The 23478-nt window shown below is 39.9% G+C and overlaps 3 protein-coding genes across 7 annotated transcripts; 2 read left to right on the top strand and 1 right to left on the bottom strand.

The window, feature by feature from the left end:
- The first annotated feature begins 1614 nt into the window (after nt 1–1614).
- On the top strand, nt 1615–6421 carry LOC115042475 (spindlin-1-like). 5 transcript variants are annotated; one of them, XM_029500721.1, is made up of 5 exons: nt 1615–1718; nt 2447–2488; nt 2867–3114; nt 3285–3518; nt 4317–6421. In XM_029500721.1, the coding sequence occupies exons 2-5, from the start codon at nt 2469–2471 to the stop codon at nt 4520–4522; spliced, it is 708 nt and encodes a 235-aa protein (XP_029356581.1). In that variant the 5' UTR covers nt 1615–1718; nt 2447–2468; the 3' UTR covers nt 4523–6421. The 5 variants fall into 5 exon arrangements, with proteins under 5 accessions (XP_029356581.1, XP_029356586.1, XP_029356585.1 ...); XM_029500726.1 differs by having other exon boundaries at nt 1620–1718; nt 2450–2488; XM_029500725.1 differs by having other exon boundaries at nt 1632–1935; nt 2450–2488.
- A 144-nt stretch (nt 6422–6565) lies between these two features.
- Nucleotides 6566–8395, bottom strand: micos13 (mitochondrial contact site and cristae organizing system subunit 13). The gene is made up of 4 exons (XM_029500727.1): nt 8261–8395; nt 7677–7833; nt 7210–7267; nt 6566–6945 (listed from the first exon to the last, which is right to left on the bottom strand). The coding sequence occupies exons 1-4, from the start codon at nt 8287–8289 to the stop codon at nt 6848–6850; spliced, it is 342 nt and encodes a 113-aa protein (XP_029356587.1). The 5' UTR covers nt 8290–8395; the 3' UTR covers nt 6566–6847.
- Nucleotides 8396–8742: 347 nt separating this feature from the next.
- Nucleotides 8743–12178, top strand: hsd11b1la (hydroxysteroid (11-beta) dehydrogenase 1-like a). The gene is made up of 6 exons (XM_029500661.1): nt 8743–8827; nt 10263–10393; nt 10649–10852; nt 10939–11032; nt 11696–11861; nt 11995–12178. Exons 1-6 carry the CDS (start codon nt 8743–8745, stop codon nt 12176–12178), a joined length of 864 nt encoding a protein of 287 aa, XP_029356521.1.
- Nucleotides 12179–23478: the final 11300 nt, after the last annotated feature.

Here is a 23478-nt window from a genome sequence, read left to right as displayed (position 1 = left end):
CCGGTCAAAAATGAAATGAATGGGTAAGATTACAATTAAACAGAGTTAAAGCACATATCTACTCTCCTTAATCACACCTCAACACGCAGGTGTCTTTGAGCAGACACACACACATGCACACGTGCACACACACAGACACACATTCATACACACACACACACACATCTTATGCCCCTTTATGGCTTCCATGGCAACCCCCTGTAATCCACGCCAACCAGAGAAGGAGTCGTCAAAAGAAAAAGTGCCAACTGTGTGCACCAAGAGATAAAAAAACAAGCTGTGTGCCACAGATGTGTATACATTTGCATAGAGCATGCAACAACCTCAGCATATTGCCCAATATGCACATGAGAGGGCAAAACTGAGGACCACGGACATGACACTTTTCAGAGCTTCAATAGAAAACTGCAAATGTGTTCAAGCAGTGTATGGTTCAAGCTATTTATAGCTTACCTTTGTAAAATAGTTGTAGTAAGTTTTACTTTCCCTTACCTTTCCCTGTGCTGTTTGTTTTCATCATACCGATCAGTTTTGTTCAGGAATTCAAAAGTTGTTATTTTGTGCCACAGTTTAGATAATTTAACTGGTTTCAAAAAAATTACTTTGGTAAACATTTCAGTGAAGTACTCTGTGATAAAAAGTACAACAGGTTACATCTTAGTATTTCTTATAGTCAAAAGAATTTGTATACAATGTTTTTTTCCTTAAAAGAATGAGTAGTATGAGCTCAGGTAAATGAGGCCTGTAGGACATACACAGCAAGTACAAGTTCAAAACTTGTAATGCCTACAAGAGCTGAAGTTGATAAAAAGATGTAATGCAACATTAGGTGATAATATATGTAATATTATGAACTTAAAATGGAATAAAATAATCCTGGTCAAAACAGCAGGGTTAAGAAGTGGAAAAGGGAAAATGGATGTTGAATTACAACTGTAATGAAAGGAGTCTAATCAGATGATCTGAATCAGATGTGCGTACCTGCAGTAACTGCAGTTCGTGGACACAAACTTCTAGATCTGGTTGGCCAAATGATTGATTTCTATCACCTAAAACAATGAAAATGTATTTATGACTTTATGGATTAATAAAAACTCGTAGCTCAATTATGTAAAAGGTCAAGACACTTTCATGAAACTCAAATTCAAATTCAAATGAGTGACATGAAATTTCAAAGTTGTATACAGCCAAAAATGAAGGCGCCAACATAATATTTTTCAACAGGTTTTTGTGTGAAAAATGTTGACAATTCTATCCATTGATATTTATGGCGGAAAATAATGTGAAATTTAATTTAGAGTTAATTAAATAAAATCAAAGCTTCTATGTATAAGCCCATTTTCTCTCAAGTATTGGAATACGCTCCCTAGTCCAATGACTCAAACATTCCTTAAACTTTAAACGACCTCTCCTGGCTGGTATCCACACAAATACAGCGGAAATATCAACTTTCGGCGTCGCTATAAGCCGTGCTAATCAAAAACACCAATTCCCAGCATCCATTGCGCATGCGTCCGCGTCCTGCTCTGAGGTCACGACAACCGATAAAGGGGTCGCTGGGAATTTGAGTCTTCTCCTCCGATCTCCCTTTTTTTTTTTTTTTTTTTCTCACCCCACAGGTTTCGCGAGATTTACGCGGGGCTGGTTGGTGTGTGGGAGCATTTTCTCCGCCAGACGAACTGAACAATACTGCTATGAGATCTGCGTAAAGGTTAAAGGTAATTTAAAAATAATAATAATAATAATAATGCTTCCCGTGGAGAAGAGACGGCTGCTGGCGTTTGTTAGCCGCCATCGGAGGCTCTGACCAGCGGATGTAGCTAGCCGCCTCCTCTCACCTACAGTCACATCTGCATTGAGGTAGATCGAGGACAGGCGAGTGTGACTGATAACCACATAGTGAGGTGTAGGTGTGCTGGATTCAGTCCAAGACAGGTAACTTACTGTGCACTTCCTCCGTCTGTGCTCACCATATTCACTGTACATGTTGCTTATGTGTAACTTAGTGGGAGTCAAATACAGCCGGCTAACGTTTAACATACTGTCATATGTCAGATACAGTGAAATGGCTGACGGGTGATCCTTCTTCTTCTTCTTCTTCTTTTTTTTTTTAAATCACCTTTACCTGTCTTATCTGCATGTGGCAGATAAGACGGGTTTATTTTACCGTAGTGTGCTGTACAGCACGGATACTGACCTCCATGTCTGTGTAGTTAAAATAAACACACAGGAAGTTGTTCCGTCATGTTAATCCATTGGCTGCTGGAGGTGTCAGTCTGAGCTGAGCTGGCTGCCGCCTGTCACGGCTCCTCTCTGACAGGCGAGCATGTCAGAGAAAGGAGAGGACATCCATGAGGTGTAGGATTATTTCAAATGTGAAGTTTGGCGTCTGTCATACTCGGTCACATGATAACTGAACATTGACCCCTGTCTTTCTCCTAATCAGTAGCCTTTGAATTTCTGGAGGCATGTCCAAGAAAAGGGGCAGGTATGTTGAAACAAACATATATATGTCAACATATGATTGCCATTGTTAGCAGTTTGTGAATATAATATAGGTATTTAAGTCACTAGAATAACCTCTGTTGGACAAAAGGCTGAAATAAATGACAGAAAATGATTGGATTCTGATAGAAAAACTAATTGATAATGTTGCCAAAAAGTGAAGTAGTGTCAGTTTCCTTTTTTATTTTTTTTAGTTTAGAAGCATTCGCACATGCAGATATATTTAAGTGATCAAATAACTTTAAATTAGTTGCACAGACTGATATCTGAAAGTTTTTTTTGTATTTGTGTAAGTTGTATACTATGTTTTAAACCTTAACCACATTCATATTAATTTTTTTTTTTTTTTTAATTTTCCTAGAAAGCGGAGCAGCGGGGAACTGAGTGATACAGTAAGCCCAGACCCCAACAGCATTCTGGGTGTTCGTATTCAACATAACTGGCGTGAGAAGGGGAACCAGAGCAAATGGAAGGGAACCGTGCTGGACAGGCTTAGTGTAAATCCTTCTCTCTTCATGGTGAAGTACGACGGCTTTGACTGCGTCTATGGCATTGAGTTGTTCAAAGATGAGAGAGTGTCCAACCTGCAAGTCCTGTCAGAAAAAGTTGGTGAGTTTAAAGAAACTTCTCTTTTACTTTATTGGATTAATATGTTGGATACCAAAATGAACTAAGGCAACTTTTTTTTTTTTTTAGATAGTAAGCACTGACATGCAGTAGCAATTGGATTATTCCATATATTATATCTACCCTAACTCTTGTACGTGCGTTTTCTGCAGTAAACAACAAAATCAAGATACCTCCAGGGGCTGAGGAGCTGGTCGGAAAAGCTGTGGAGCATCTTTTTGAAAAGGAAGATGGAGAGAAGAATGAGTGGAGAGGCATGGTCCTCTCGAGAGCTCCAATCATGACCAACTGGTATTATATCACTTATGAAAAGGACCCAGTTCTTTATATGTACCAGCTGTGGGATGACTATGCTGATGGAGACCTCAGGATTCTGCCTGAAGCAGGTACTCACTGTACGGAGTCTTTGATAGTCTTGCCTTAAGGCTTAGGAATAGCTTTTAAACAACCACTATGTAACGTAATTAGTATTCCACTGTGAAGGATTGCATTATTTTTGGGGGGCATGGACACATGGACACCATGTGAGTTCATCTGCAGTTATAGATGGTTACTGAAGTCTATTCACTGTTTTCAAGGGCTTCATTAAGTGCTTTGGCTCCCAGTAGCCAATAGATGTGCAAAATGAACCCTTGACACACTGTCTAGATTTACAGTTTTTCACAAAAGTAAAGCATTTAATCAGAGTTGAATGAGACTTCTTTGAAAGATTAGATATTCATGGTCATCAGAAAATTTCTACCACACAAAACAGACAAGGCAAGGTTTCATAAGAAATGTTCAAGAGATTTCATGCATGTACAAATTGCTACACCTTCATCTTAATTTATAAAAATGTTGAATATTAATACCATAAACAATTACTTATTTCAGACTCTTGATGTTTTGTTTTAATTAATATTTGTCACTTTACAGAGTGATTTTACTAAGTCATAACTTAATAGATAGGAAGGATTCTTATGTACAGAAAAATATTTTTCCTCATGTGGCTGTGGAGGTAATGGATGAACAGGGATTGAGAAAAGAAAGCCTTACTAATTAATCCAATTTACTTTTTCCCCTATTTTTGTAATGGTTGGAGAACAGAGATGGACTATTTAGGAATAATACAGTTGTTTGATGTTTGTTGAGCTAACACAGATGTAAATGTTAATGTTGGTGCGATCTTTCATTCCTCCCCTCAGAAAACAAGCACCTGTTGCCTGCAGACAGGAAGCCAGGGGAAGAGACAGAAAGTCTGGTGGGGAAACAAGTGGAGTATGTTACTGACAAGGGTGTGAAGAGAACTGGCCTGGTCATCTACCAGGTCCCTGCCAAGCCCTCTGTCTACTATATCAAATACGATGATGACTTTCATATCCATGTCTATGACCTGGTCAAAACCACTTAGACATAGTGGACACTTTTATGTCAGTCTTCAGCCTCCCACCATTTGCTTCTGTTCCAATCGTTGTTACGGTGTGTTATCCAAAGCCGTGCAGGGTTGAATAGTTAATATGCTTTATTGTTCAAAAGAAAGTGCAATCTTCTTTTGTATGTACAGCAGAACTGTAGCACCGCTATGCTTTGCTATTTCAAGGAGAAGGAGTCAACTTGTTTTATTGTTGCTGCTCTACTTTATATTTTAATGTTTGGACAGTCCAGGATTGCACTGCCCAGCAGCTACGAAGTGCAGTGGATACTGCATTTGCATTGATGTCCCTGCGTTAATCACTGATCTGCCCTGAAAGTAATTCTAAATTAAATCCTAGTGGGATTAAAAACTTTCACAGACACTTTCCTTTGGGTTTACTTAATAAGTATTAAACGTGTTATATATTTTCTTCTGCGTAAATGGCTTCTTGTTGAAGGTGCTGGGCAGAAAATATGTGTTCTGTATCTAACAGTGATTTTTGGATAAATAAGAATTGGCATTGAAATGATGAATGAAAGCAGCACTGACAAAAATCTCCAATCAAGAACAATTTAGAGTTGTGCTAGTGGTGAAAAATACCTCTGCACCTCTACACCTTATTAAGTATTCCACGGACGTATGAATCAGCCACATTTTCATGCTGGGCCATTTTTTTTTTTTTTTTTTAGCCTTGAAGGAAGGTTTGCACAGGCTCAAAATCCTAGTTTAACAGCACAAGGAATTTCAGATTCTTTGTACTGATAATTACGATGATAAATTTGATCCCACATAAATCATCAAGTGCCTTCCGGCTTGTCATCTTTGCAATATTGTACATACTGTATCTCTGACTACATACGCTGTCAATGAATCTTCATGTATGAAGGCTGCTATTAGGTATCAGAAGTGGCAACACTGATGGCTTAAGGAAAGTTTTGCAACCATAAGTTTATATTAGTGCTGTGATTTGCTCTTAATGCAGTATGAAAATGTTCTTTACATATTGTAAACATCATCTGTTGTATGATCTCACTGTTGATAACGTGGGGAGCACTTTAATTGTATAAAGTTTACATGTTTAGGTTATGATATGCTATATAGTTTCCCAAAATGCTTCTTCCTTAAGAGCAAAAATTGCAGAGTAACGCTTTATATCATGGATTAAGAAAAAAGAAAATAAAAACAGTGGCAATACATTCAGATGACAGTATTTAATCTGTACAATTTGTGTGAACTCCTTGTTAACGTTGCCTGTTATTACTCACAATATGAATATCTCATCAAGACACCACCAGCTTTTAGTGAAAGTTTCATAAATATACATCAATTATAAACCAATTATATTACTGATATAGTCAACTGACAAAACACTTTGTCTACTGTAACTAACCCTGGTTCTAGTCTGTTAAACATGACATGTATGCTTCCAATATGGATTTCATCCTAACGTTGTCACAATGTTGCTGCTGCTGAAGCCTTCTGCAAGTCATTCAATGTATCCCTCAGTAAACTAGTCAATCAGTAGATGTACCGTTACTGTTATTTTGAGCTGTCAAAAATCTGCATGTATCATGTGAACAGAGTGCCTGGAGATTTTCAAACCTTATTTTGACAGTGGGGAAGTGACAATGTGTGGCAGAATCAGTGCTCTTTTGTTTAACCCACATTAAAAATATAACATAACAAATCTCCCCCAAAAAAAAGAAAATAAATAAAAAAAATTGGGTTAAGCCTGTACATCACCGCTAGTGGTGCTGTGGAGTGTTTCTGTGTTGTGTAGAGTGGAATAACAATGGCTGCACTAATTTTTCTCGATCACCTGAAGTTGTAGCACCATCAACAGGCAATTTGTGTCATTATTATTCTGTGATGAGTAATAAAGATTTTTGCACATTTGTTTGGGCTGATTCTTGATCAACATGCGGCATCAGTAAATCAAACATCAAAGACTTCATCGGTTTTAACATGGATGTATTACTAAGTGACTAATTTGAATTGCACAGTGCTTCATTAAATGAATTGGATGGTTTGAGAAACATCTTTGTGCACACATCTCTGATATACACTACATGACAGAGCAACTTTTTTTTTTTTTTACTTTTTACTTCTTTTTCCATAATGTACAACTCCCAACCAGTGCTACTGTTCAGAGAACCACAGTGCCATTCAGAAAACTACATTAGTTGCATCTGAATTTTATCTTGAAGTTTTCTTTCATTTTGAGTATTTCTTCTTTCTTGTGAGGGGCTACAACTTTGGAGAAAATATTGTTGTCTCATGTGCAAAAGTTCAAAATATCAGGTTTCCCAGAGATGTTCCTGTTCATTTGGTGAGGTCTTTCAGGTACTGCAAACTCTGATTTGTGTAATCAGCTGCCTTTGTTGGAGCATCAGAAAGAGCTGAAATTGTCCACCGCACTCCTGTAATAAAATAAAGATGAACATTTTGGGTTTGCGTCATGAGAAACACATGACTGAAAAAGGAATTCAAATGTACAATGGCATCATGTTGCCATTAAGATTGATTACTACACCAATCAAACACCAGTTATTTGACTGCATCCAACAAGTGACATACAGTTTTATCATAAAATCTCTGCAAGCTCCAAAAGAAAACCTCATGACATTACTTAATTTGTACACTTGCTTCACAAGAACTGGAACAAGCTTTCATTCTGTTCTTACCAGCATTCCAACTTTGAACAGGGGAGAATTCAATCTTTGGCATGGTTGGAAGCTGAGCCTGAGGAGAAGGGGGATGTCTTAGTGTGAAACAGTGCAATACAGTATGCAATATTCTATACCGTTGAATGTCGATCCATGAACATGAATATATCGTGTCATTTTTACTGCCCTACGCACTGGATTTTTTTATATGACAAAGCATACAACAAATTTGCTGGATTTAAATTAATTAATGCTTAACGATTTTTTTTCTGGAAAGAACTAGATATTCAAATTAAGGCCATACAGTGAGAACACAGCAGTTCATACAGAATCTCGGACATCAGTAGTTGGTGGATGGTCACCACTGCTGTTGATTTATATCTTTAAAATGACCCAGACTCAGCTATGACCAGTCCAGTCACTGCTGTACTTTACACATTTATATCCAGAGACCTGCAATATGTACAAGCAGTGCTTCTCTGTACCTCCAAGCCAAAATACTTCATCCATTCCTCTATGGCTGGTGGTACTGACACCTTGGCCTTCTCCAGGGCCTTTGAACCCTCGTCACTGTTTCCTAAAAGACCAGAGTCAAAGGCGACGTACAGAGCTCCTCCTGCAATGGTCACCTTGGTGGCCAGTCTGAAAATGAAAGAGGATGGGGAATCAGGCCGTTTATAAGTACCATTTAACCCTGTAACCAGTCAAATATATGCAAAAGTGATAGAAACTGATGTTATTATTTTTAAAATACAATACTGGAGATAGTCCTTTGGTATTAGACATGTACAATTAGTTGTTATTCGTCCATAAAACATTAAATTACGTTAGCCGCAGAAAAAAAGACCAAAATTCAGCGGGTGTCCATTCAAATACACCGATGTTAATGCCAAATAGCTGAACCAACCGATAGATGAGTAAATGAAGCGTGTAGACGACAGCTGGAAAACTCTTGGGCTGACTAGCAGCTAACTTAGCATCTTTTAGCTAACTGACTAATCGAACAGCTAGCACGGCGGTATGGAGGTAATGAAAGGGGGAATGGTGGGTTAAATGAGGCAATACTAACTTCACCACAGGAAGAATCCTCGCAGCCATGCTCCACAGCCGTGTCGTTCAGTCGAAAGCACAGTCAATCCAGGCACACCACAGGTGAGCTGGGGTGAATGCTCTCTGTTAGCTGCACTGAAGGACGACCTGATCACTGCGCACGACGGCGTTGTCGATAAAGTTGCGCTTTCAAACGCTAACCTCGTTTCAAAGCAGCAGATTCGCTCATTTTGTCATTCGTGTATTAAACCCATCTAATGTTGTACATGAATTATACCCAGGCTTTGTTGTGCAGGATTTTTTTTATTTGTGTGTGTGTTTTTTTTAAGGTGTTCAACAAACTTTTTTTTTCTAGTGTGCAAGTCGGCTCTTATCTGCTCAACACGCCCAGTTAATAAAGAACAGAAGAGTGGGTGGTGGGTGGTGGGTGGTCGCTTTTCATATCTAGTTCTGTCATCGGAAATTGAGGGATCAGAGTTCATTTTACTCTAGGGTTGCAACATGAACACCTTCCCAAAAATCTTGATCGCAAGTTTGTGTGTTGCTTTCGTAGCTGTGAAGTGGAGTGGACCCAGGTTTAATGCAGGTAAGACACAGCCTACTCTGTCTTTGTATTTCATACTTATGTGAAGAGCAATCACACCTATTTGTGTTCCTGCTCTTAACCTGCGCTTCATTATGTAAGGTGGCTTAAACAGCTGCAGACATAAATATGTAGCCTGCTGATAATGGTGTGTTTTCATCTGCAGGTGGTAATGTTAAATGGTGGGGATGATTCTTTGGTTGAATAGTTATGCAAACTTCACTGGAAAAAAAAAAAAAGTTTAACTAAAGCAAAAGCAAAAACTAAATGTAGTTTGGATAACTAAAGGTGTTTTGAAAAATAGATCCGAATAGATTTAAAAATAAAATTCACAATGTATACACTGTTATTAAGTGGCTTCCCTCTTACACAATGTGTTTTTTTTTTTTTTGTTTTTTTTTTTTTAAGTAGTCCAGTTGCTTTATTTGGATTGTTTCCATATATATTGTAGGGTTTCTTATTTCAAGATCTGGCAACAGTGCTGACAACTCTGCACAGAAAGGCCTGGGAATCGATCCCTTGACCTTATTGTTGTGGGCAACAGTGCTAACCACTATGCTGCAAATGCCCGTCTGTCAATGGCAAAACACTGTCGGCTTTCAATTTGACTACAGTTATCACATTTATGTCATTCTTCATACTGCAAAATCTGGTACTTGAAGTACTTTCAATTAGACCATAGAGTATGAACTCAGGCCGGTTTACATTTACAGGATATCCCAGCCTCATTGTTAACTATTACTTCCATTTTTTTTTACAGAAAACCAAAATATATTTAGAAAACTAAATAAAAATGTCTGACATTTTTCCTCATAAATTGCTATATCTAGTGTGGCCTGTGAAATTGAAACAAGCTGAAATATGTACCATGTTAATTTTGCATGAAACAATGTGAGGGATGAAATGTTGTACATGCCTACTTGTTTGCACTAAACAAAACGTCAGTGTATAAATGCAGAAGTCCCTGAAAGTCAAACATGTCCCCAGTGGAAATTTAGCAATGGGAGCACAAACTGAGCGAGTAATTGGTGATAATCTGACAAGCTTTCAGCTTGTGACCAAGCGTTTGTACACAATGTGAGGGTGGTGTGTGCCTTTGAGTTTCCAAAAGTAATGAAATGATATGGTTTGAGTCAGTGAGATGGTATCTGCACATAAGGCTCTTAATTATTGCAACATTATATCTCCCAGTAAAAAAAAAAAAAAAGCTTTTGTCTTATACTGCAGCATTATGAAGATAACATTTTGGCATTTTATTTAAATTTAGATAACAAGTCAGTTTTAAAACATTAAATTTATATACTCATGTAAAATTAACATGTGCTAAGTAACATTAACTTCGTTCATCTTCTTTATATATTGGCACAAGTATCTAATACCACTGTTCCTTAATTTTTTCTTAAAATTAAAACTGTGTTTTAATTGTGTTTTGTTTCAGAATCTCTCAAAGGGGCCAGAGTATTGGTGACTGGAGCCAGTACAGGCATTGGTGAACAAATGGCATACCATTATGCTCGCTTTGGAGCCCAGATAGTCATTACTGCAAGGAGGGAGAAAGTATTAGAGCAGGTCAGTGAAGTTGGAAACACGTTCTTTAGATTGCATCAATATGCTAATGCATATATATCACAAAAAAACACACAGCATCTTTCACATACTTGAGAACTTTTGTGTCCTGTTATATTCATAGAGATTTAGTCAAACAGATGTCAGGCTGATGAAAGGTATTTTGAAGTTTGTTGAAGTACGAAGTCAAAGATCTATTTTATGTATGTTTCTTTCTTATCAGATAGCTTTTCCATCCCCTCTGATCTCTGCGTACAGGTAGCTGAGAAGTGCATGAGCTTGGGAGCTCAGAAAGCACTGTATATATCAGCAGACATGGGCACTGACTCAGACCCTGCAAAAGCGGTGGATTTTGCACTGGAAAAGCTCGGCGGGTTGGATTACCTGGTTCTCAACCACATTGGCCCAAGCCCCTTCACCATGTGGAAGGGAGACGTAGAGCATGTCAAGTGGCTGATGAAGGTAATGCAGCAGTTTGATGGTTTGCTTGTACATAAATTAAGGACAGTGCACTGATCTTTGTGTTTGTTTTCGTGCCTTTTTAAAAGGTAAATTTCTTCAGCTATGTTCAGATGGCTTGGAAGGCTATGGATTCCCTTGAGCAAAGTAAAGGATCACTTGTGGTCGTTTCATCACTTTTAGGTTGGTTTAACAAAGCAAACTATGAAACATTCACATAAACATACATAGAAATGTGATAGATGGCCATCATCACATATTCGAAAATTTTTTTTTATAGCACCTTTTAAATTATAATTTACTGCGATACTTGGCTGACATTATTTGGCAAGACCGAGCTTTGTTAAAAAGGTTAAAAGAAATGTTAAGTTTCGAAGTCCAGCTCAAGGAAACAGCAGTTGACAAAGAAATGTTACCTAAAGGCCATTTCACAAGCTGATTCAGACCTTTCGATGAGTTCCACAAGAAGATTAGCAATTTTTGCTCAGCAGCCCGGTGGCGCTTTGTTGACTCCTTAAAATCCACAGAAGAAAATTGAATGAAGGGTTAGGGGGTTTTAAAGTCTGATTTAAAACTCCATCTTCTGATGACGATTGTGTGGTATGATTGAAAGCTCAACAACTGAGTGGACATTGACTGAAAACGTGCATATAGTGCATAATAGTTTGTGAAATACAAACTATTTAAAAATATTGAACTCTGAATTTTACACAACATGGATTCGTGCTCCCTAGACGAATTTATAGATGGTCCTGACTATGCAAAAAAAAAAAAAAATCCAGATATTTAATAACTGGTGAAATTTTTTTGGAAGAACTGGCTCTAACAATAACTGACTTTTCACAGGTAAAATGACCAGTCCCTTTGTGGCACCATATACTTCAACAAAATTTGCCTTGAACGGTTTCTTTGGGGCCCTTTACCATGAACTAGCTATGAAGAAGAGTAACGTGTCCCTCTCTATATGCACACTGGGGCTCATTGATACAGATTCAGCAATGGAGAAAGTCAGGTTAGTAAAAATATATATTTTTTTAAGTTAAAAAGTTATAAAGATATTTGGCAAAACATTGTGCTATTAGTGTAGCTTTTCGCTTTGTTCTTTCTGAAGCCTTTTATAATATTTTTTTTTTTCTGTATACTAGGGGAGTCACTGATTTGCCAGCATACCCGGCCACAGATGCAGCCTTGAAAATCATCATTACAGGAGCTACAAGACAGCAAGAGCTCTTCTATCCTTGGTTCACCCAAATTGCGAATCTAATCAAAGACTGGTTTCCTTTTGTCACAAACTATGCCATACAGAACTCCTACAAGTACAACCCATGATTCTTTTTTCCTCTATGGTAATGTTCACATTTTTTATTAAATGCATTGATATACAATAATTTTCAGAATCAGAATCAGAAACAGCTTTATTTCCAGGTATGTGTAAACATACTAGAAATTGGTGTTTCAATTCCAGATGTGGTTATGACTGAAATATATTTTTTACTGTGAAATCACTTTTCCTCACTGGAAAATGGATCAGACTGTTCACATTGTAGAAACTGTGATAGGAGTAGCAGGCCTAATACACTCTAACATGACATTCAGGAGACCTTTCTCCACTACTCAATTCAATTCACGTTGTGGGATTAAATCTAATTAAAATTGTTCAGTTAAATTTGAACTAAAACCACAACTCTTCAGTTTCAGTGACAGAATAAAATTGGTTGTCCATTCATATTACAGTTATAACTAATGTAATCGATTTCCAATGCCTTTTGTGAGTTGATTTAAAGATGTATTGTTTTGGGTGAATTTTGGGGTTATTTCTGCGCTCATTTGACAGTGAGAGGTGAGAAGGAAACTAGGGAACAGAAAGGGCAGGAATTTAGTTTGGATTATTCAAAATCATAATTAACATTACCTAATGACATTTAAATGTTAGTGGGCTCGACTCAAACCTGAGATGTTGTGATCAGGGTAAAAAATGTTGCTTTAAAAGATTAGCAGGTCACATTATTAACGCTTTCATCTGGGTTCAAAAAGAAAATTCAGCGCACAATGACAACTATACATACCATATATTGGAATCGATATCTGATCAACATGTGATTTAGATGTGTCTAAATGATTTCACTTAATTAACACATTCAAAATAGTCTTGCCTCAGTACCAGCCGTACCTGATTGGAATAGTAGTAATCTGAATGGAATAGTACTTTGAACATCCACATGAGGGCAGTAGTACAAAAGTAGTGAAATGAGACCACTGCTAGTCCGTTTCCTGTTGAGAAATTATCTGAAATGGCACCAAGCATTTATACAAAGATGATTAAAATGTCAAAAACTTTCATCTTTTTTTTTTTCCCACAAAACAAATGACTGGGTCCCTTTTGCTCACAGAATTATTTTTATTTGCTTATTCAATTCAAACCCCACATCACCGTATCAGTCCACTTCACCACTCTTCCTCTCTTCGCTGTTCTTCATGCCTGAATTTCTTCCCATCTCCATTCTTCTCATCTGGTTCTGTCTTTCAAAATCTGGCTACTTTAAGCATTGCAGACTTCCTACAGAGAAGGACTTTCTCAGTAGGTTCTTTTGTGTCTTGCTCATCACCCCCAAAAGCACCGCAGGCTACTCATGAAACTGTTGGCTCAGACTATCCTGGTGGTCTTTTCTTTATTGTCATACACCCAATAGGTTGTACCCCGCTGATAGAGCCATTTTCTACTGTAGACCCGCAGTGAGCTGTCATTGTCAAAAAGAAAAAAAGGAAAGGCGAAAGAAAGAAAGACTTAATCTTATAGTGCAAAAGTTGATTAACAAAGGAAAGCTACTTCTCCGGGAAACAAATAAGTGATTCTCTAAGACAGATGTGGCCTTGAATCGGTAACAGAAGTTTTCACACTGATGTTTACGTGTAGTCTTTGGACTGATAGAACTGAGGGGAAGAATTCATTGAAATAAATGTCCTCTCCTGAAACTGTTGATGATTTGAGAGGATTTTGACGATCGTATAATCTCCCAGCACATACTGTGGAGCAAAAAAAAAAAATCCCTTCCTTCTCACTCTTTGTGTCTCTGTCCCTGTCTCTGTGACACACACACACATACACATGGTGGGGCCTCCTGGGGAGCAGAGCCGGCATGGCCTGGGAGAACAGCCAGAAACACCTGCAACAGATTAGTGCTCCTAATGCAAGGCAATAAATCCTCTCACCCTTCTCTAGCATCTCCATCTCCACCAAGCATGGATCTTATAGGCTGAGGAGCGTCCACCCACAACACTGACCATAACATCGCACACACACATGCCTAAAACACATAAAGTATAACACTGACACCATGATATCATCCATCCATATATGTATTTATATAATCGTTCACATTCGGTTTCAACAGCCGCGCATGCTGCCAATTAAATACTTAAATTAATGCTATCCTCTTGCCTGAGTTTCCTAAGGGTTTACACTGGGCTCTATATCAAGATCAAACACATTCATTATGACTCCAAACATTCAAGGCCAAGACCAAAGCTGGGGTTGGCTGCTTCACCGACGACACATAAAACTTGAAAGGTGGCAGACTGATTAGCCAATTGGAGCATTACTTACAAAGATTTGTAATGGAAGTTGAATTCTGCTTTAATATCTGTGATAATTTTATCTTCATTTTGACAAATAAAGAAAGGTAGTAAGTGTGAGACTATGTGCTACAATCATGAAACCCAACAAATCGTAAAATTTTCTTCCACGTAGCATTCAGTATGTCCTCAGTTTTATATTTGCTGACAGATTTTGCTTAAGCAGCAGAAATGTCAAATTTCAGACTATAAATATTTACCCTTTCAGGGAAATAGCAAAGTGCACATCAACCATCATGTTCTTGTTCCATTTTATGACTCCTCCTTGCCCTGCTTCTTTGAGCATAAATGGCCCTGCTCCACAAATCTTTATCCCGCTTCATCCATGTATAATACTTCTGTCATTCAACTGTCCAGCTACTTTATAGAAAATATTAATTCACCAAATCAATAGTGCGATGTTCTCTAAATTCATGTATTTGCTTTTTTGTTTTTGTTTTTTTTTTTTTTGTCATTTCAAATGAGAGGACTGATACACTTGGATTCCCATCATAACTTCCTGTTGTCCACACTGGTTGCCCAGCAGTTGGTCCTAAATAAGCAATAGTCCACCTAAAACGACTTCAGAAGTGATATTTCATTGATTTCATTGATTTTGTTAACTCTGAGAGAGGATAGTTGGCCATTTTTCCAGTGTTTATGCTGAGCTAACCAGCTAGTGTCTCCAGCAACATAATTAAATTGGATATATATGTAAGTTTGGTATAAATCTTCTCATCCAATTCTGGATTAAGAAAAGTCAATATGATGCTTGAGAAAACAAACTTTTCCATTGAATGGTTTTTTATGGGCCGCAATGAATAATTTCACATTTATTTGATTATTTCAAAACTTCCTAAGCATCTACATCAATTATATGCATTTTTGAACATTGTGCCTAATGTAAATGTTGACTTGTAAATTACTGATTGCAAAAAAAGAAGTTCATATTGTTGGTAGTGTAAATCTTATCTAAAATCCAATTTGATCTGCATAGTTGTGCGAGGCAATTAATTTTAAAAAGAATGTTAATGTTCCTGAATACCAAGCTTGTGGATGACCTCTGAAAAGTTTTCACAAAACATCGAGCTATGAAAACAAAAGGAGAGAGTGGGCAAGAGAGACAGAGGAGGGGGGCGATGAAAACCTATGAAAGGGAGCGTCAGTGTGAATAAAAATGTGGGTGTGAGGGGTGGCCGAGGTGGCCCTGTGACCCATGACCTCCTTCCCCCAGGTCCATTCAGAGCAGCACAATGGTTGACACCTGTGTCCTTTCAATACTGGCACTATTATTGTTTACATCAGCCAGTGGGAGAGAGGAAAAGACAGAAAGAGGCCAGAGGTGCTGTGAAACAGGGCGCACGAGCCTCATGCCAGTGGCCCCCTCCATCCTTCTTCTCTCTCTTTCAAAGACAGGTGCCTTCCTATCTCTCTCTCCCTCTCCCCCTCTCTCACTCACTCTGTGTCTGTCAATCTCCTCTCTTTAATTATTTTAGATAACTCCAAACACGTTGGCGGAAGGAGAGGATCCACAAAGAGGACAGACAGAGGAAGCGAGGGGGGGGGGTTACATCCTGTACCTAATGGTCTGACATTGCTCTATTCTGCATCACCATTAACACAAAGGGCATCAGATAAAGTTAAGGGTGGGGTGGAAGAGAGCAGGTGAGGGGGGAGCTGAAGATAAAAAATTATTGCAGAAGATTTCTTGTTGGGCACATACACACTAAAGACAGAATAATTAGCAGGTACAGAAAGTACAGAATAAAGAAACAACTCCAGTTTACAAATGCAACAGTTTTACTTCCGTTTCATTATGACTGAAGATATTCAGGTTTGTGTAAATGTGTAATCCTTTAATGACTATCACAGGACAGTCCATTCATTATGTTCCTGTCATTTACCCCCCCAGCGCTGATCAGACTGGTGGAGAGAGTCACAGGGAGCATGGGTGGCAGGCTGGGGGTTACATGAATTCCTCTTTTTTTTTCACTGGGGGAGAGAACGCCCAATTAACAAAGGATAAGAAGTGAACCGTAAACACCCTCAACAAGGCCCAACAAACCTTGTTGAGCTCCCTCTCTCTTTCTCTCTCTCCTTCTCTGTCTCTCTCTCTCTCCCTCACTCCCCTCTGCTGACCAACCCCTCCTCCTCTTCTTGCTCACTCACTCTCTTTTCCACTTCCCTCACAAAAGGAAGGCTCAGAGCTTACAAAGTGCCAATTAACACTGAATGTTTGCCCCTCGCACCTCCCTCTCTGAACTGCTGACAGCTCTGGTGTTTGGGTTAATACCAAAGGCCTGCGAAGAATTATAATTCTCCTCCTTGCCCCATCCCCCCTTCACTCCCTCTCCTATCCTTTTATTTTGTTTCCAATGGGGTGGTTTTACAGTTCAATGCACAGTCAAAGGGTGATATAAAATGACTTTCCAAAGAATTTCAGGGAGAAGAGGGGCTGAGTTGCATTGGGCCAGCCTGGGGCAGGACTTGGGATAGGGGGGCATACCCTGGTGAGACAGAGAAAGCGAGAGAGCGGCAACTATAAATTAATAGTTAACGGTAGTGAAAGATTTGCATCCAAATATTCGCATCATGTGTCAATGATGCTTTTTTTTTTTTTTTTTTTTACAAGAACACGCAATTATTCCCGCTAATTTCTGTCACTAAGGCCGATATTTATTTCTTGTCCCTTTAGGCCCCGGCTGCCATTTCTTTCCTGAGAACTTTGCATGCAAAAAATGCAAACGTGATCCAATTTACACACAAGTCACCGCACATGCACGTATGCATATACAGATGAAGACACACACTCTTTCACAATCTTTGGAATAGTTGGTCCCACTTGAAATGAAGACAGCAGCGTGGGTCGTTTATCACAGGCATGGCTGATAGCTGTGCTATGCCTGTTTTTCTCCCTTCTGAACTCCAATAAATCAGTCTACTGAATAAAAGAGTGGCCAAGGAGAAGAGGTGAGCGGGTTAAACTCCAGGAGAAACAGAGACCACTAGACTCTTTAAGGGAGCTTCTGTCTGCACTCAATTCCCTGCCCAAACTGGTTCTGCCACAACAATTTATGACCTCTAGGGACCCAGTCTATATGCTCTTCTTTCTTTACTTTGGGATGAGGTCCCCGTTTAAAATGGGTTATTGTTGCAGATGAAGTCAAGTTTGAATTGGCTATTGCGTGCGTTGAAAAAAGGCCTCATAGATCCAGCAAGATCACAGAATCCCCTGGGAACAACGTGTAACTTGCATTTAAAAGATATTGTTTCGAACTTCAGAGGATGTGCTTATTGACTTTCTATTGGAAAGTTTGACACTAAAGAAGACTGACGCAACCCTGATTTGTGTTAAATTAAACATTACAACAAGCAGCTGGTTGATTCAGCTTATACAAAGAGCCAAATCAAGAAAAAAAAAATCGCCACTTCACATTTGAGTCTTTGTTTAAGCTTTAACGTGTTAATCTGTGCACTTCATAGATGTTAATAGGTGGATCACTATTATTATTGTTATTATTTTGCTTTCCAGCCTAACTAACCTAACCTAACTAACTAGGTTAGTTGGCTGTTGGATCCAGCTACATATCATTTACTATACAGACAAGAGGCTGTAGAGGGTGAGTAGCGTTGGTCAAGTGGAACCAACCCAGACCGGCTTTATTTACATTCAAATAAGGGGAGCTGAGCAGAGAGCTGACATGGCCTGGCACGGTTCATGGTTCCCCAAGTAGGGCTGGCTGGGCCTCAACCTCAGACCTGGGACCTCAGGGTCAAAATGCTCTGCAGCCTCTCCAGGATGAAGGGGGCTGGGGAAACATGTGACTCTGACCTCTGCTTTAAATCCAGAATTGTAGGATTTACGTTAGATAAGGGGAGTGCGAAATGGGCATTCATAACTTCAGGCACTAGACGAAGAATTCATGTGGGAGTATAAATAAAAAAAATACTGTGTATGCACAAAGAATCAGATTTCCACATTTGTAGACATATAATCGAGCTGCAGTATATCATTTTTATCTGAAGATTTATTTGGAAACAGGTGCTACTCCTCTGGCCGAGCTGCCAGGCACTGAAGGAGATAGCAGTCTCCACTCTGTAACATCTGATTCACATGAACTATAATTTCTGCCACTGACAGATCCAAAGGTCACTGATGTGGCTGTGTCAAATGAGGGTCGTGAGAAATGCTTTTGCTCTGCATACACACATATGGGTCACTTTGGCTAAATTGAAATTTCAGGTCTTTCAGTGAAACTGAATTTCCTCCTTTTTTGTCATTGCAACATATTACCCCCCCCCCCCCCCCCCCCCCCGTCTCTCTTCTTTTATTCCTCTCAAACCCACAGGAATTCCCCTCCGTGACACTGTGATGTGAGTGGTGTGTGGATGTCTGGAGAGTCTGCATGACCCCATCAGTGCTGAGCAGAGCGTGGAAGAACAGACTCCACTGGCCAGGGGAAGCAGGAAGTCTCTGTGGAATCCAGATTCTGGCCCAGGATCCACGACCATGCTGCACCAGATCTCGGGCTGTAATTCACTCTCTGTCTGTGGTTTGGGATGGTGTGGAGGTAGAGGTGAACAGCAGGTCAGCCATGGAAAAACTTGTCTGTCTCACAGAATCAAGGATAGAGGGAGAAAGAGAGAGAGAGGGATGGTAGGAGGCGACGGTGGGTGAGAAAGGAGGGAGGTTGGCAGTTGGGCAAGCGAGGAGCAAAGCAGAAAGGGAGAGGGCTGAATTAAAAATTGGATTAGAAGAAGAGAGTTTGACATGAAGGGAGATGGATGTATGAACTCTGAAGGTAAAGAGGTGGATACCTCTAATTCCATATGGCAGTCTCCTTCATCTCTGATTCTCAGCTTTTCCATATGGCAGACTGAAAGAAAACATCCACCAAGTAGAGCTGGCTGGGAGCACATAGTTATGTTTAAACCTGAGCCAATGTACTTGAGACGGTATTTGTAGCAAACAGTAGATTAAAAGCAGCTCTTCCAATATTCATGGATTCTGTGAATATGTGAAGGGCTTGTGAAAGTTACAGTGAGTGCACTTGACAGTTTCAGAGTGCCCTGAACAGAATATCCCTGATATGTGCACTTTTTCACAATGCAGAGAATATGAACCTATCTTGCACAGAAGTATATGTGTGGAGTTCTCTAGGTTATCAAATGAGATGATTTCTACCAGATTTTGGGTGTCAAAGTTCTTCACTGAAAGTGATTGATGAGTGCTGGGTAATTGTCCATTGTGAGGAGATGTCAGAGGGAGACGGCATATCACCTCGCAGTGAGAGTAAAAGAGCTGGCAAATGGAAGTGATTACATCTAATATTCTCCATCTGGGAGTGATTGCCTCAGAAGACGAGTTTCAAAGAGGACTACGGCGGGGAGAGAAGAGCGAGGCAACAGTAATTTGCACAGGATTTACAAATCTCCTGAATCAAATTTGGGAATCTGTGTGCACATCTTGTTCTATTCCCTCAAGACAATCACTCATGAAATGCACACACAAATGCGTAAACAGCTCGACACAAATAACTCACACTGTTCTATTTCTCAGCCTTCTGGGATGGAAGATAGCATGTTGCAAAACCTCTCACAATCACAGAGAATGAAGCTGGAAGATTCCCCCGCAGCATGTTGGATTTTGAGGCTCACACATCAATACTCAATATATTTCACTGTCTGCCTGTGAGCAATCACAAACCACCCAAGAAATAGTTGCCAGTGCGTCAGAGCTGAGCTGGATCCAGGTCAGAAGTGATCAAAGACTCCTGAGGAGGGAGAGACAGGGGGGGTTATCTGTTCCCAATTACATTCAATCATGGGAAATTGGCAAAGTGCAACGCGAGAAGATCTTCATGGTGAGAGCAGGAGGCCAGATGAGCCAAGGTGGTCCGCAGACATTTCTGACTTCACAGACAAGATGGGAAGATGAAGATCTATTCTCTGCAATCTTTTCCCCTCTTTTTCTGAGTATTTTCTTCTTCCTTGTTGTATTGTGACACTCATATTACTAAACTTTTATCTCATTCTGACATTTTAATAGTCGGTTTATGAGAACAAATGACAAGAAAATCACAATAGGATTATCATGCGAATGTGAAAGATGATGTCAACTGCAGAGGAAAAGTTATAAAAACAAATACCATTGAAGAAATATACGGGGTATAAAACTGGACAAATCAGAGCTACACCTATGTAATGAAAAAATAGTGTTCATTCAGTTTACACAGTGAAGTGGCTACAAGGCAGCCGAAGCAAAGGCGCCATGTTATTGACATATTCTGTCATGGAGTGACGCAAAATCCAGCATCCATCTCGGTCAGGACAAGACTTGTAATCATTTAGAACAAGGTAAGCTGTTTGTTAAACCAAAGCACCCTTTTTTTTTCATTTTCTACTAAAATAAATAGAGGAGGTTAGAGAATTGTGCAGAAGGAGCTAGGTCAAGCAGCAACAAGTAGTATAACTAGTTACTTTTGCTAATGATTAATTCATGATGTCTTTTTAGGCAGTCATATGTTACTGACTCAACCGTCCCGATCATTAAAATGTCCTCACTCCAAATGTGACCTCCTTTTTGACCGGTTCACAATAATGAGGTCAAGACTTTAAACCTATTAGAAATATTAAATAATTAACAATTGATAATTGTGACAATGGATGATAAGTTAAGAGAACTTTAAAAGAAGATCAAGCCCAAACAAAAGCTCTGCTTTGTATACAAAGCACTGCATTTCCCCACCTAATGAATGCTGATAAAGTGAAAGGGGATAACCAAACAAGGATAACAAAAGGGATTTCTCTCACTGAGGCTTTCGCTCTGATTTGTCAAGTGCTTTTTTTTTTTCTCCCATCTGATTGGTTAAATGTGCTCGCCAAAGAATGCCATCCAAAAAGTAACCCTCCCATGAGCACCTCCTCCCTAAAGTTCCTCCATCCCCCACTCCACCCTCCATGCTCCATGTCCTGGACCCCCCGCCCCCAATCCTTCTACCAGCCACCACCCCCACTGCCCCATCACCCTATCCTTCTCCTCTACCACCTCTCTCCCTCCCTCTGCCCTTTCCCTCGTTCTCTCCCAGTTGCCTCACGGCTTGCTGTGACCCATCTTGCACCTCCCGAAGCCCACAACAGACGCTTGGTGTGTGAAGAAGGTCAGGAGTTCAGGCTTGGCTGAGGCTCCATCCCTCCCTCTGCACAGAGGAGGCCTGCCCTGCGGGTTTATAATTATCTGCCGTTGGCATTCAGCACAGGTTCAAGCACAGTGCAAGCGCTGGCACCAGCGTGGGGGGATGCGCTTGGCTACACACTTGGTGATTAGTTGTCACTAATTGTCAGTTCCTTGTTCTCTTTTACCTTTCTCTTCTTCCCCCTGTCGCTCCCCCACTTACCAGTTAGAAAATCTTTACATAAACCTCTGCCCTTGTTTTCTTTTTCTCTCCAAAAAAGTGATGCTCTGCTTCTTTCTCCTTCATTGGCCTTCGAATGAGCCCTGCAACATTTTATGATTCCCCTCACAGAAAGCAAAAGTCCTCTTGTTAGCATCTGGTTCCTTCTCACAGATTCGATCGTCTTCCGATCACAGTGCTCTCCATTTTGAGTGGCATGAGAATATGCATCGCCTGTCTCTCAATCCATCGCCATTTTTTTTCCTCGCACTGGCACACAGGTAATATTTCGATTATTAGAACTCCTTTATCCTAGACTCAGTGGGAATGATTAATGTAAGCTGTTTTATGTGCCGTTGCTTTTTATGATGAATTTAAATCTGTGAGTGACTAATTCAAGGTTGTCCTCATGGTATAACTGCTTAAATCTCACTCATGGCAGATGCAAGAAGCACAATATGAAATCCTTCCAATGAAAGAGAAGAGGAAAACCTAAGTTATGACGCCTCCACAGATGGCCTGCCATAGTCAACTGGAGAAGCAGTTGGCCTTGAAGCTGCTGTACTCGGGTTTGCATGTTTGTATTAGACCAAAACAAATATTCTTCTTACTCACCTTAAACATTCCTTGCAGTATTTAGCCCGAGCATACGGTTTGAATCTGTTTTGTTATCTCCCGATTCAGTCTAAGTTTTAACCCTATTTTTATGGAATACCTGAGCCAGTTCCACTCAGAGGTGAATGTATGCTTTCCATAAAGCATTTATATTGGCACTGACAGGTGATGTGATAAATGACATTGGATAAATCCATTCCTCAATGCCTTCAGAGATGTCTCTGCACCATTACTCACTCACACCGGAGCTCTCTGCAAGAGTCCATCATTGCTTCTCTGAGAAACACATCTGCAGACCTTGAGACAGACCCTGAAATGGGCTGACAACTGAACCAATACTGTTTGGGGCTGCTGGGGGACAAGAAAGAGAAACAGCAGTCAGGCAGATGTGGGGCCTGGACTGCTGCCAAGCAGCGCCTTGTCATCCGACAACAGAACCTTCATCTCAATATGACTGAGGGATAGAAAAAAAGAGAGAGTGAGAGAGAGAAAGAGAGAGAGATGTAGAAAACAGCAGGGAGTAGGAGGAAGAAGGGGGGACATGGATAGATTTTGTACAAAGGCTCCATGACTACTCCTCCATCTGACAGCATCCTCTAAATCTCTGGGTATCATTACACCGTGACTGCACACCCACAGTTCAATCAGCAGTGCTAGCTGATATTAAGAAGAAAAAAACAAATTCAATTTGAAATAATTCATTGTGCAAACACCTCGCTGAATGTAGCACCTTGAATGGCCTATTATTCTTTGACATTTTAGTGGAAAGTAGAACTGGTCCTTTGAGCCTTCCATAAAAATCTATATTTAACACACGCACAGATGGTCGGAATAAAAACCCACATTTGCCCCTCATCCCCTCCGTTTTTGGTGCAAGGAAGAAGTTGAGATTTTTGCCAATTTCCAAGAGCTATGTGAGATGAGACATGGACTTTTGACAGGTGTTTGTTTGAATATCAAACAGAGCCATGGCAGGCAGATTGCATTCCAGACAGAGGCTTCAGTCTG

The sequence above is a fragment of the Echeneis naucrates genome, chromosome 4, assembly GCF_900963305.1.
Source record: "Echeneis naucrates chromosome 4, fEcheNa1.1, whole genome shotgun sequence".
Classification (NCBI taxonomy): Eukaryota; Metazoa; Chordata; class Actinopteri; order Carangiformes; family Echeneidae; genus Echeneis; species Echeneis naucrates.
The sequence above is the reverse complement of the archived record's forward strand: the minus strand, read 5'-3'. Positions and strand labels throughout refer to the sequence as shown.

Bases quoted from the DNA above. Each gene is read 5' to 3' on its own strand.
- LOC115042475 (XM_029500721.1), top strand. From the start codon at position 2,469: ATGTCCAAGAAAAGGGGCAG. The intron at 3,115-3,284 runs GTGAGTTTAAAG...CGTTTTCTGCAG, and splicing joins AGTCCTGTCAGAAAAAGTTG to TAAACAACAAAATCAAGATA. The intron at 3,519-4,316 runs GTACTCACTGTA...TCCTCCCCTCAG, and splicing joins CAGGATTCTGCCTGAAGCAG to AAAACAAGCACCTGTTGCCT.
- hsd11b1la (XM_029500661.1), top strand. From the start codon at position 8,743: ATGAACACCTTCCCAAAAATCTTGATCGCAAGTTTGTGTGTTGCTTTC. The intron at 8,828-10,262 runs GTAAGACACAGC...GTTTTGTTTCAG, and splicing joins TGGACCCAGGTTTAATGCAG to AATCTCTCAAAGGGGCCAGA. The intron at 10,394-10,648 runs GTCAGTGAAGTT...CTCTGCGTACAG, and splicing joins GGGAGAAAGTATTAGAGCAG to GTAGCTGAGAAGTGCATGAG.
- micos13 (XM_029500727.1), bottom strand. From the start codon at position 8,289: ATGGCTGCGAGGATTCTTCCTGTGGTGAA. The intron at 7,268-7,676 runs GTACAGAGAAGC...CCTTCTCCTCAG, and splicing joins TGAAGTATTTTGGCTTGGAG to GCTCAGCTTCCAACCATGCC. The intron at 6,946-7,209 runs GTAAGAACAGAA...ATTTTATTACAG, and splicing joins TGTTCAAAGTTGGAATGCTG to GAGTGCGGTGGACAATTTCA.